At 48.6% G+C, this 13606-nt stretch overlaps 1 protein-coding gene across 4 annotated transcripts in view; it reads left to right on the forward strand.

Annotated features, from left to right (window-relative positions):
* The window catches only part of Nos1 (nitric oxide synthase 1), a 108521-nt gene that overhangs the window by 75631 nt on the left and 19284 nt on the right, over window positions 1-13606 (forward strand). For all 4 annotated transcript variants that reach the window (XM_041648222.1, XM_041648223.1, XM_041648221.1 and 1 more), the window contains 4 exons: window positions 2446-2584; window positions 3275-3353; window positions 11095-11288; window positions 12665-12834. In XM_041648222.1, coding sequence (XP_041504156.1) covers window positions 2446-2584; window positions 3275-3353; window positions 11095-11288; window positions 12665-12834 — 582 coding nt within the window. The remainder of the gene's footprint in view (window positions 1-2445; window positions 2585-3274; window positions 3354-11094; window positions 11289-12664; window positions 12835-13606) is intronic.

Below are 13606 nucleotides of genomic sequence, written 5' to 3' on the forward strand. Positions count from 1 at the left end.
AAGTAAGGAGGGAAAGAGGGAGGGAGGGAGGGAGGGAGGGAGGCAAAAAGGAAGAAAATGAAGGAGAAAGAGAAGGAAAGGCCAAGGAGGGTCCTCCCCCAATGTCCACAGCCAGGATACAGCTCCAGTGAATTTGAGCAACCTTAACATACACCTTTCCCACTCAGAGATCTCAGGGACACTGAAGCCGGCCCTGTGGCTTTTATTCTCTCTGTCCACGGCCCTGGAATCCGTCCTCATGAGCTACCCTAGAAGGAAGGGTCCTAGGCAGCTTGTCATTGAACTTGTGCCGAAGGCCAAAAGGGAAACTGAGGCCCAAGGATCTATGAGTTATTAAAGGGATCTATGTCTATAAGCCTCTTCCTGGATTTCCATCCAGACATTGAGAGCCGAGATGAATTCAAGTTCACCCACATTTGAGATAACTGTGTTTTCTCTTCTCATCGGTCTACTTTGACTGAGCATCCCAAAGGCCAAGCCCCCAAGAAGCCCCTAAACCAGTGGTTCTCAACCTTCCTACCACTCTAATTCACTTCTTTGTGTTGTGGTGACCCCCCAACCATAAAACTGTTTTCATTGCTATTTCATAACTGTAATTTTGCTACTGTTATGAATTGTAACGTAAACTTTTTGGAGATAGAAGTTTATCAGTGGGATCAGGACCCACAGGTTGAAAACCGTTGCTCTAAACCCTGCAGCTGTTGATATCCTGGTTTCCCATCCTGCCCTCAGCTTGAACAGTGACTCACATTGACCCACCAGGACCCACAGCCATTTAGCCCCAAAGACATCACACAGAGGTCCACATTTGTTATAAACGGATAGGCCCATTAGCTCAGGCTTCTTATTAACTCTTATAACTTATATTAGCCCATTATTCTCATCTATGTTAGCCACGTGGCTCAGTACCTTATTCAGCAAGGCAGTCACATCTTACTACTTCTGTGGCTGGGTCACGACTGCAGACTAGGACTTCCTTCTTCCCAGAATTCTCCTGTTCTCATTGAACTGCCTCTACTTCCTGTCTAGTTGTCCTGCCTATACTTCCTGCCTGGCTACTGGCTACTCAGCATTTATTTAAAATATAAGTGACAGAATACAGACCATTGTCCCACACCAGACTCATTTCTGTGTCTGCAGATATTTTTTCTTGTTCATATGAATGAAGTTCAATACCAGAACCTTTTATGACTGGCTTCTTTCCCATATTACAGAGCTTTTAAGGTCCATCCATGTTGTGGCATGTGCCAGCACTTTATCCCGTTTTGTGGCCAAATAATATTACACCCCATGATACTTGGCTTTTCTATTTTTCTGTTGACGAACATGTCAACTGTTTTGAAATAAGCACACAACCAGATAATAATAAAGCCTATGTTTGAAAACTTCAAATTTCACTGGATTAAGTAATTCCATGGTTGTTGATGCCTCAGTCTCAGTTATCTAAGAGGTTGAGGCAGGGGCATTACTGGGACCTGAAGGTTCAAGAGCTCCCTGGGCCTATCTCAGAAAAAGTTTGCTAATCATTCTGAGCAGTAATCTTGGGATCATTACTGTTTGCTGATAAAAGAGTTTTGACCAAAAAGGAAACAAACAAGAAAAAAATGTGTATCCAGACAGCTTCTTCTGCTTTTGTGTAATTGTTTTAAATCTTTTGAAGAAGACAAAAAAAACCTTCTATGGCATTTACTTTCATTTTTAATATTAAACCTCTGGGTATGTGGGATTTAGTAATAAATGTCATTACAGCCGTGTCTTTAGTAGAGGTGAGGATCTCAAGTCATTGCTTAAAATAGAGGGTGATAATGTGTACATGGATGGGTGGGGCAGATGGATGGATATGAAAGAGTGAGCAGGTGGATGAAATATTATGTGGAGATGGACAGATAGATGGGTGTGTGTGTCAGTGGATGGGTGGATGGATGGATGGATGATAAATGAATAGATGGATGGATAAATGAGTGGATGGATGCTTAGATGATGGATAGATGGATGGATGAATGGATGGATGGATGGATGCTTAGATGATGGATGGATGGATGGATGGATAGATGGGTGGATAAATGGATGATAAATGGATGGATGGATGGATGGATAGATGGGTGGATAAATGGATGATAAATGGATGGATGGATGGATGGATGGATGATAGATGAATGGATGGTTAGTTGAATGGATGGAAGAAAATGTTGATAAGATAAATGGACAGACAGGTAGGTAGATGAAGGGGTGGGTAGATTAATGGGTGGGTAAGTGAGTTGGTGGATAGATGGTGGAAGGAAGAATGGGTATATGGATTAATGAGTGGAGAGAGGGAGGAAAGAAAAGGGTGAGAGGGGAGAGAAAAAGAGGGGTGGAGAGAGACATCCATGCCATGACTTGGAGCTCCTGGGGAGGCACCATCTAGGATAACTGAGGTCACTAGAAACTCTGTGTGGGTCACAGGCAGCCTGTGATGTGTTCTGTGTGGGGGATGACGTCAACATCGAGAAGGCGAACAATTCCCTCATCAGCAACGACCGCAGCTGGAAGAGGAACAAGTTCCGCCTCACCTACGTGGCTGAAGCTCCAGAGCTGACACAAGGTACCTGACCCTGGGAGGGTTGGGCTGGAGATATCCTCTCAAGGGTGTATGGGAGTGGTGGCTTACACTCTGGTCTCCTTTCAGAGAATCTCTTGAAGCACACAGGCCATACTTTTGTCCCCACGTGCAGGGTACTGTATAATGGGGAGTCTCTCTCCGGTCACACAGCCTGCCTACAAACCATCCCCACCTCCGTTCCATCTACCTTGGCATTTGGTTCTGTGTCTGCATCCACCTCACCCAGCCCCACTGATATCTACCCTCACCCTCACCCTTTCCACTCCAGAGGAAGAGCTGGAAAGGGGTCAGAGGAGGTGGCTCACTTGGTAAAGGACAGGCTTTGTAGACACCAGGACCTGCATTGATTCCCCAGAACCCATGAAGGAGCCAGGCATGGTGGTGTATGCTTACAGTCCCAGCACTGGGAAAGAGGAAACCAAAGAACCTTGGGGTTCACTAGCCAGTCAGCCTAGCCAAACTGGCCAGCTCCAGGCCAGAGAGAAACTTTGTCTAAACAATGACAGCTCAGGATCCTCTGGCCTCTACATACACACATACACAAACACATGTACCTGCACACACACTGGCACATGCAGACATTCATGCACACCCACGTACCCAAGGGTGGAGAGGTTTTGTGGAGCTTTGTTTAAACCCCACTCATGGTGGCCATTATTTCTCTCCTCACAGGTCTTTCCAGTGTGCACAAAAAGCGAGTCTCAGCTGCTCGATTCCTTAGCCGCCAAAACCTGCAGAGCCCCAAGTCCAGGTAGGAACACCCACTCAGCAGCAATCCCTTCCGCTTCCAGGAAGGAGAACTCAGATTCCAGAGACCATTAAAAGCTCCTGGAGCCCCTCACACCAGGTCCTCAGACCCCTGCCTTTATGTCCCCATGTCCCTAACTAGAGACAGGGACGAAGAAGTGTCAATATAATGCTGAGAAAGAAATGGGCCTCAGGGTGAGCTTGGCAGGCTGCCCCCTTGTGAAGTAGTGGAGTAGTCTCCATAGGCAGTATCTCCATCTGAAAGTGCTCAATCCAATACTGTGAGTGATGGTTTGCTAGAGCAATATTTCTCAACCTGTGGGTCACGACCCCTTTGGGGAATCCAATGACCCTCCATGGTGGGGTCACCTAAGACCACTGGAAAACACAGCTGTTTACATTACAATTCATAACAGTAGCAAAATTACGGTAGCAACAAAAATAATTTTATGGTTAAGGGTCACACTGGGAAGGTTGAGAACCACTGCTCTAGAGAGCTGCAAAAATAGCTACTTGTACTGTGGAGTGATGGCAGGCACACCCCCAAATTGCTTACTCTTTGATTCGAAACCCTATCTATAATATATTATCTGTGTGCCACCATGTGCCTAGGGAGATCAGAGGACAATCTTTGAGTGCCCATCCTTACGTCCCACCTCATTTGTGACAGGGACTCTTCACTGCTGCACGAGCCCAACGTGGCCCGTGGAGCTTCTGTGAACCCTCCTGTCCTTTCCTATGGGTGCTGGGCTTTTCAGGCATGCTCGCTCTGCATTTGGCTTTTTGTTGTTGCTCGTGTGTGTGTTGGGGGTGGGGAGGTATGGCTTACCAAGACCAGGAGAGTGTCCGATGCCCTCAAACTGGAGTTACAGGTGATTGTGAGCCACCATGTGGATGCTGGGAACTATACCCGCTCCTCTGCCATGGCTGCCAGTGCTTTTAACCACTTTTCCGTTTCTCCAGCGCTATGAACCCTTTTACATAGGCTGTAGAGAGCTGGACTCGAGTCTTTAGTCTTGTGCCATAAATGTTTTTACCCCATGAGCTATCTCCCCAGCCCTAGAAATTATCTTACTACCCAACATAGCCAAACAATTTACTCTCTGCTATAGCCAAACACCTTGCTATCTGATAGAGAGTATGTTTGTCTTAGCACTTGGAGCAGGGGCAGGGGGGTTGATGAGGCTTTTGTTTTATGCAATGCTGGGGCTTGAACCTGGGATCTTACACACACTAGGTGAGTGCTGGACTAGTGAACTGCATTTTGAATCTTAGCACTTGACTTAAAACACAGTTATCTTAGCTGGGTGGTGGTGCCACGCGCCTTTAATCCCAGCACTTGGGAGGCAGAGTCAGGTAAATCCCTGTGAGTTCTAGGCTAGCCTGGCCTACAAGAGCTAGTTTCAGGACAGCTAGGACTGTTACACAGGGAAACCCTGTCTCGAAAAACCAAAATAAATAAATAAATACCACACAGCTTAGCTGGGCAGTGGTGGTGCACGCCTTTAATCCCAGTACTTGGGAGGCAGAGGCAGGCAGATCTCTGTGAGTTCAAAGCCAACTTGGTCTACAAGAGCTAATTCCAGGACAGGCTCCAAAGCTATAAAGAAGCCCTGTCTCGAAAAACCAAAAAACAAAATCACAGTTAGCTTTTTCAGCAATGCCCAAAACAAATCATTTTTCCCTCCCAAGAGACTTACATGACCAAGGACACTGCCCCATATCCTTTGGGTCCCTTGGCTTCCAAGCTGTTTTCCTAAGACCCGGCTTCCGGAGCCTCAGGCTTTAACCACCTTACTCCTCCACTGGAAATATCACTCCCAGACCTCAGCAGCAGAGGTCACATGATCACCACCAACAACTGTGTCGGGCCAGCTACCGCCATCACCAGCCTGAACAGGACATGCCGATATCACCTGTCCTGCAACACTGTCCTCATGGCCCACCCACCCGCCCACCAAGCCTGTGTCCTCACTGAGCCCAGGCACCTCTCTTTTCAGAATGATCACACGCAGGCTGGCTGCCGCTCTTCATCTATAATAATTAAGTCTTTGCGCTGATCCCTCTTGGCATTTATTTTTTCACCTTTCAGTTACAGCTGAGGTGTGTCTCCTAAATTCTTTATCCTTTGCAGTCCTAGGCACTGACCCCAGTTCTCTAACACATTTCCCGAGCAGCCTTGGGAAAGTCACAGGGTGTGGAACTGAGAACTGGAGAGGTGACCAGTGACTAAAAGCACTGGCTGCTCTTGCAGAGGACCCTGGTTTGGTTCCCAGCACCCACATGGTTGCTCACAACCATCTGTAACTCCAGTTCCAGGGTATGTGGCTCCCTCTTTTGGTTGCCATGGGTAGCAGTGAACACACATACATTCAAAACATTCATAGACAAAATGAAAATAAACGCATTTCTTAAAAAGCCACTGGGATGCTCTGAGGTCCTTTCTCCTTTACTATAGCACGGAACCGCTAACAGCAAGCTTGCTCACTTGTATCTGATACTCTCTGTCTTCCGTGCACCGAGCAGAGCTCCCTGAATGCTATTTCTAACTCACACCAGTCCAGGAAATAAAGGTCACAATTGTTCACATGTTAGATATGAGAAGTAACCAAGAGAAAATGCAAGTGTCTTTTTTCAAGGTCACACTGACCTGATTATCTGGCCACCACACCAAATGACTCCCCAGATGGTCTCCGTCTCATTTGCCAGGCTGCTGTGACCATTGAAAATGATCCTCCTAAAGTGGCTGGCACAGTACAGGATCCATTGTTCCTCCCCGTCTCCTCATGCTACCTGTGTAGTTAGCATGCATGCTTCCTGCGTGCCCTTCCGAGCCTTTGATTAGAGAGGTCAGCAGGGCAGAACCCCGAGCCTCTTGAACTCCCCTCAAATATTCTCAGACATTAATATAATAGATTAGGCACTTAGTATCTTTGAACAGTTAGTTCCATGCAGCATTAGATGCATAGGGACATCTGACGGAGAGGGGCTGTGGAAAAGCCGTACCTGATGTCCCCACTCTATCCCATGGAAAGTCACCACTGACATGGTGTTACAAGAGGGGTTCTAAGTGCACCAAGGAGCCATGCGCATTGAAGAGTCCATGAAAAGCCAGTGTGGAGTGGGTCCTCCCAAGAGCATGGTTCTCAGGCACGTGTCCTTGGAATCCGCTGCTGTCTACCACCCGGAGGGACCCAACTCTGGCAGAGTTTCCAAGATTAACAAAGGAATTTGCCAAGCAAGGTTAGGAACTGGAATAGAGTTAAAAGAGTTATGAACTAGCGACCAAACTGCGCCTAAGGGGTTAGGGGACTGGCGCAATGGGCCAGTGGTTAAGAGCCCTGGATGCTCTTCTAGAGGACTTGGGTTCAATGCCCAGCACCCGCATGGTGGCTCACAACCACCTATAATTCCAGTTCCAGGGGATCTGACTCCCTCTTTTGGGCCTTTGTGGGCCCAGACAAGCATGGCGCACAAATGTACATGCAGGAAAAACACCCATACATATGCATGTAAAATAAACACCCATACACATACACATAAAATAAAAATAACTAAATATATTTTTAAAAGATAACGCTTTATAGAATTTTTTAAGTATAATTGAGTGGAAAAGCATAACTCACCCACTTTCCCAGGACAAGGCCAAAGAGGGAGCCTCTCTGGCCTAGGAAAACATCACAAACTGTTCCCACTAGTAATCCTTAATTACAGGTACGGTGCCAAAGAGGAAGGAAGTGTCCTTTGGCGTGTGTCACCCATGCAGAGTGACCCTCCTCGGCATCCTGCTTGGAAACAAATTTTGTGATACAGGCACAGTAATTAGGAAAAGCAATGTGTGAGAGGGTGTAATGGGGTGAGTGTGGGCAGGATAGAAACGGAAAATTCTAGAAGTCAAGGGGCGAGACTGAAGGACTGGGATTGGTTGGTAAGGAGGGTGGGATTCCCAGAAGAAAAGCGACCACTGAGAACTCAAGAACAATGGCAATGGGTTTTTGATCCTACTGCACGTACTGGCTTTGGGGGAGCCTAGGCAGTTTGGATGCTCACCTTACTAGACCTGGATGGAGGTGGGTGGTCCTTGGACTTCCCACAGGGCAGGGAACCCTGATTGCTCTTTGAGCTGATGAGGGAGGGGGACTTGATCGAGGGAGGGGGAGGGAAATGTTGGGAGGCGGTGGCGGGGAGGAGGCAGAAATCTTTAATAAATAAATTAATTAATTAAAAAAAAAGAAAAGCGAGAAGATGCCTAGAAAGGGAAGTGTGAACTTGAGGGCACGAAGGGAATCTTCGATGGACATGGATAGAGCAATCTCTATGTCCGTGTGGGATGCACACATTTATGCATGTGTGGACACATGTATAGAGGCCCGAGGTGACAGGTGGAATCTCCTCAGTTACTTTCAACCTTAGCTTTTTAGATAGGCTCTCACTAAACCTGGAGGTCACCGACCGATACAACTGGACTGCTGACCTGTGAGCCCCAGGCCCCTCCTCTCCAGCTGCGGGATTATAGGCGCATGCCGCCTCCATGATTTTTACTTGCCACTGGGAATCCAAACACAGGCCCTCTGCTTGGGGGGGGGGGCAAGCACACTTACTACAGAGCATTTCTCTAGCCCGAGATTCTGTATGTTTTTGAGATAAGGTAACCCAAGAGATCTTTTTTAAAATGCTGATTGAAGTAGAGGCACTCTCTCCCCCAATTTACAGCCCACAGTGTTTCCTGAAGATCAAAGGGGATTCTCTGAAATCTTTGTCTGGTCAGTTGATGGAGGAAGGTCATTGGTTAAATAAAAAGAAACTGCTTGGCCCTCATTGGTTAGAAGATAGGTGGGAGGAGTAAACAGAACAGAACGCTGGGAGGAAGAGGAAGTGAGCTCAGACTCCACAGCTCTCCTCTCAGGAGCAGATGCCTCAGAGAGACGCCATGCTCCCAGCTCCCAGACAGTCGCACGGGATGAAGCTCCGGCCCAGGATGGACATAGGCTAGAATCTTCCCAGTAAGCGCACCTAGGGGCACTACACAGATGATTAGAAGTGGGCTAAATTAATATGTGAGAATTAGCCTAGAAGAGGCTAGATGGAAATGGGCCAAGCAGTGATTAAATGAATACAGTTTGTGTGTTGTTATTTCGGGCATAAGCTAGCCAGGCAGCCGGGGTGCTGGGGACGCAGCCCCGCCGCTCATATTACTACAGTCAGTCATGGAGAGGCCCCTGGCACCCACCTATCACCTCTCTCAAACTCTGCAGTCATGGCCAGACATGGTGGCACATGCCTTTTAGAGGACTGTGAGTTCCTGATGTGCCTAGCATGTATAGTTCAGAGCTAGCCTGGGCTACACAGTGCGTTAGAAGGTAGCCTGGACAACCTAGCCCAACACCGTCAACATAAAATGAAGAAAGCACCGTTTCAGCTTTCCTAATGCGCTGTTCCCCTTTTCTGCCCTGGACTTCTGCTGACTCTCTCTCCTCAATCACCCTGCCCAGGGGTCTCCGTGTGCTCAATCCGCATTATGTCAAAAAGCAGACCCCAAGCGACCACTGTCTCCCTTATGCCACCCTCCCCTCTGCTGCCACATATCCACCGCCCTAACCCTGTGAGACCTTTCAGTGATTTCCAGTGAGGATAAGATGTCCCGCCCACTCTCCCCGCCCATCACTCTCTCCCAGGTGCCTAAAGCCACAGGAACCCATAGACAACTGCACCTTGTTGGGGCAGCCAGCTCAGGCTCTCCTTACCCTTCTGGCTGGATGGAGCTATTAGCTATTCGGATTTTTCTATCTAATGCGGGGTGTCAGACAATTGTTGTCTTGCTGGTGACCCTACATGAACCACTGCCCTGAGTATGTCTGCCTGTCTTTACGTGTCTATGTATGTATCTGTGTGTGTCTTTGCGTGTGCACACATGTGTCTGCATGTGCATCTATCTGCCTGTGTGTCTGAGTACATGTAAGTGACACTTCTGTACGTGAAAGAAATGAGCGGGACATGGGATGGGCTGTGAGGAGAGAGGAACACAAGGCCTGAATGGCGACTGTTTCCCACATGGCCTGTCTCTCCCACAGCTGCTCAGCAGACCACGTGAGGCGTGCCTCACACCTGTAATCTTAGCACTGGGAGGCTGAGGTGAGCATTCAAAGCCAGCCTGAGAGAGAATCTGTGACGAAGACAGGAGGAGGGAACAAAGAAAGAAAGGAAAAGAAAAAAATCCCTATCCCAGAGCTTCATGAATGTAGAAAAAATGCAAAGAATTGAGGGTGTGACAGTAATTGATGTTAGCCAGTGAAACTAAACTTCACAGCAAAATGTCGAGGATTGTCCAACCAGGTTCCTTGGGCACCCAGTCACATCATCTTGTGCAAAATCCCAGATGGGACAGAACCTGGACCCACCTTCCACGCACCTGCTGGCCACATCCCGTCCCTATCCTGTCCCTCCTTTACTGTCCAATCGCCTGCAGGATCAGGAGGCCTGGGGGAAGCAGGTGAGCGTCAGCCAGCTCAGCAGGATCAGGCCCTTGGCCTTCCCCTTGGGAATAAGTCCTGACGCAGGGAAGAAATTGGGTGTTGATTTGAAATGAAAGCCTTTCGAAGACTTACTCTGCTTGAGCAACAGGCTCCTGAATTAGAAGCCTTGCAGCGCCCCCTGCTGGCTAGTGGCTGCTGTCACGCTCTTCCCGTCACCAGTGAAAGCTATGGTGGTGGTGGTGTCTTTGCTCCTAGGAACTAAATGCTAATGTGAGTTAGAGATAAAAACAAGTCCTGTGAGCTGCTGAAACTGACAAGCTCCGCATCCCAGAGAGGGTAAGACCCTCCTGGGAGAGGGAAGGGCATCCCAAACCCTAGGAACACACAGTCTTCTCAAGTTCCCCCACCATACCACAGACAGAGTACCAGACTTCAAGAGATGACTTCACACGCTATCCACCCCACTCACACACAAAGATATGTGCCAGTTTAGCTATTTTTAATAACTGTGGCTATTCCTAGCACAAAGGGACTCTTGGTTATGCCAAAAACATCCCTAAATAGCAAGGGTTCTTGGTCTACTCAAGCGTGATTTACATGTGGAAGATGCGAGTTTCTCCCTCCACTGAGACCAGTTGGCGAAGGGAAAGAGCAATGTCTGGCATTGAAGATGGTTGTGAGCCTCCATGTGGGCGCTGGGAACCTAACCTAGGTCCTTTGCAAGAACAGCCAGTGCTCTTAACCACTGAGTCAGCTCCCCAGCCCTAAGAATTTATTCTTTTGGGTTTTTTTTTTTAAGTTTTATTTTATTCTATGTGTGTGGATGTTTTGTCTGCATGTGTATCCATGTACCACAAGAGGGAATCCTTGTCCCTTTGAGCTGGAGCTGCAGATGGCTGTGAGCTGCCACGTGAGTACTGGGGATTAAACCTAGGTCTTCTGCACGAACAGCAAGAGCTCTTGACCACAGAACCATTCTCCAGCCCCAAGACTTCATTCTTGATGCAGCTGGTTAGTGTGAGCCCCCTGAACAGGAAACACACAGGTGTGAGCAGGTACACGCTCGTCCTCAAGCTAAGAATTCTCATACGCTGACATGTCTACTCAGGAGAGGCCCGAGCCTCTAGCCAGGCCTTCTTATACTGCAATAGGGACCTTGTTTGCAAAAGAGAACAGAGGGCCAGCAAGAGGGCTCAGTGGATAAAGGTGCTTGCTGCCAAGCCTGAACTGGAATTCAATTCTTTGTTTCACGATCCCTCTCGTTCCCTGCAGCCGATCAACCATCTTCGTGCGTCTCCACACCAATGGGAATCAGGAACTGCAGTACCAGCCAGGCGACCACCTAGGTGTCTTCCCTGGCAACCACGAGGACCTCGTGAATGCGCTCATTGAGCGGCTGGAGGATGCACCGCCTGCCAACCACATGGTGAAGGTGGAGATGCTGGAGGAGAGGAACACAGCTCTGGGTGAGGGTCCAGCTGCACCCAATGGAAGGGCTGCGAGAGCCGCAGCTCCAAGTGGGCAGAGTAGCCGCCAGAGCATGGTTGGCCTCTCGGTGAGGGCTCCCTATCTCACTTTAGTTGATGGATGGATCACCCGTAGCCTCCTTCCCTCCTTCACTTTCTTCTTTCTTTCCCTTTCCTTCTCTTCCTCCCTCCCCTTCTTGTTTCTAGTTTTCTCTCCTTCCCTTTTTCTCCCTCCCTCCTTCCCTTCCTTCCTTCATCCTTTTCCTCTTCCCCTTCCTACTTCCTCCCTTCTTTCCTTTTTCTATGTAGACAAGGCTGACTTCAAACTTTCAATCCTCCTGCCTCAGCCTCCTAAGTACTAAAACCACAGACACAGCCTGTCACACCTTGTTTGAAGAACCTTCAAAGCTGAGGGTCTCCAAGCTCCGCCTTCACTTCATAGATAGGGAATGTTCAAAGCTGAGGGTCTCCAAGCTCCGCCTTCACTTCATAGATAGGGAATGTTCAAAGCTGAGGGTCTCCAAGCTCCGCCTTCACTTCATAGATAGGGAATGGGCTCCAGACGCCAGTACAAGGAGCTGTGGTGGCCATGCCTGGCAGCCTGTGACACCATGGCTGTCACCTTTGCAGGGGAGCTAACTAGAATGTGAAAATGGCATGCTGTCTACCAAAGCCTTTCTGCAAATCCTCTTGGCAGGAGCCACTATGAAGAGACACGCGCGCCCCCCCCCCCCCCCCCACTTAGGGAATCTAATCGCATGTAGTTCTCTGTGTTAGACCAGAATTTCCATCATGTCTCGAGCTCACAATGAGGTAGGGGATCATGTTTGTAAGGTACACAGAATAGTCCTCCCCCCATGGAGGAAGGGTTCCAGGACCCCTAGAAGATGCCAGAATCCATGCATACCCAAGTCCTTATGGAAAAGGTGTTATGTAAACATATGTAAACATAACACCTACGCACACTGTGGTACCTACATGCCACTATGTGCGTCCTCCTGCATACTTTAAACCCTCTCTAGATGGCTTACCCAGTGTGATATAAATGCCCTATAAACTGTCACTACACCATAGTGTTTATGGATAATGACAAGGAAAAAAGTGTACATTTCAGTACAGATGAAGTCTCTCTCTCTCTCTCTCTCTCTCTCTCTCTCTCTCCATTGCTTTCATTCCTCTGCCATGGACATGGAGAACCAGGGGTACAGCGTAGTTAGAGCCAGGGGTGAGGCTAGAAGGCCTGCCTTTGCACCGGGAAAGCTGTGTGGCCCTTAGACAAATTCCTTCACTTCTCTGTGCTTCCTCTTCCACATCTGGGGTGATAAGTGTGGTGAGGATTAGGTGACCTGAGCATTATCCCCCCTGTGCCTCCCCAGGCGTCATCAGCAATTGGAAGGATGAGCCTCGCCTCCCACCCTGCACCATCTTCCAGGCCTTCAAGTACTACCTGGACATCACCACGCCACCCACGCCCCTGCAGCTACAGCAGTTCGCCTCCCTGGCCACCAGCGAGAAAGAGAAGCAGCGGCTGCTGGTCCTCAGCAAGGTTGGTCCCGGGTCTTGGAAAAGCAATGAATATGCTCTTCCAACTTTTCACAGCAGATGGCAGTCGTGAGTAAGGGGGGCGTGGCCTCGTTTGCATATGGTCGCCATATTGGTTTGTCCCTTCTGACTCCCAGCTCTCAAGCCTGGTAAATTGAAAGGGACCCTTCCTGAAACTCAGCAGGCATTGCTATAATAACTCTTACTGCCTTCCTTTGTGGTTTTGAGCTCTTGTCGGTGCCAGCTTAACCCATGCATGGAAGCAAAGGTAGCAGAGATCCTCACAGCGGGTTTACAGATAGGGGTTTGATTCTGGTGGTAGTAACAGTGGTATTTTCTGGTCCAGAATAGCTAAAAAAAAAAAAAAAGGTTGCTAGAAAAGAGACAAGAGACCTCTGGTGATCCTGGTGATCAGATGAACCCAGCAGCTTTACCACCCTTGCCTAGATATCACAAAGGTCCTTACCCAAGATGCTCTCTGTCCTTGCTCAGTAGGGCACCTAAGGCTGGGGATGTGGCCCAGTGGGTAGAGCTCCTGCCAAGTACACAGAAAGTCCTGGCTTTAATCCCCAGTACCACATGAACTAGACATGAACTAGACCAAGGAGGCAGGAGGATCAGGAGTTCAAGGTCATCTTCACTTGAGAATTCAGTGTCAGCCTGGAATGCATGAGACTTGTCAAAAAACAAAAACAGGGCTTGCAAGATGGCTCAGTGGATAAAGGCACCTGCTGACAACCTAGGCTCAGTTCAATCCCCTGGGCCCACATGGCGGA

This window comes from Microtus oregoni, unplaced genomic scaffold, assembly GCF_018167655.1.
Source record: "Microtus oregoni isolate MIOR12 unplaced genomic scaffold, Mior012 000003F_ref0000135, whole genome shotgun sequence".
Classification (NCBI taxonomy): Eukaryota; Metazoa; Chordata; class Mammalia; order Rodentia; family Cricetidae; genus Microtus; species Microtus oregoni.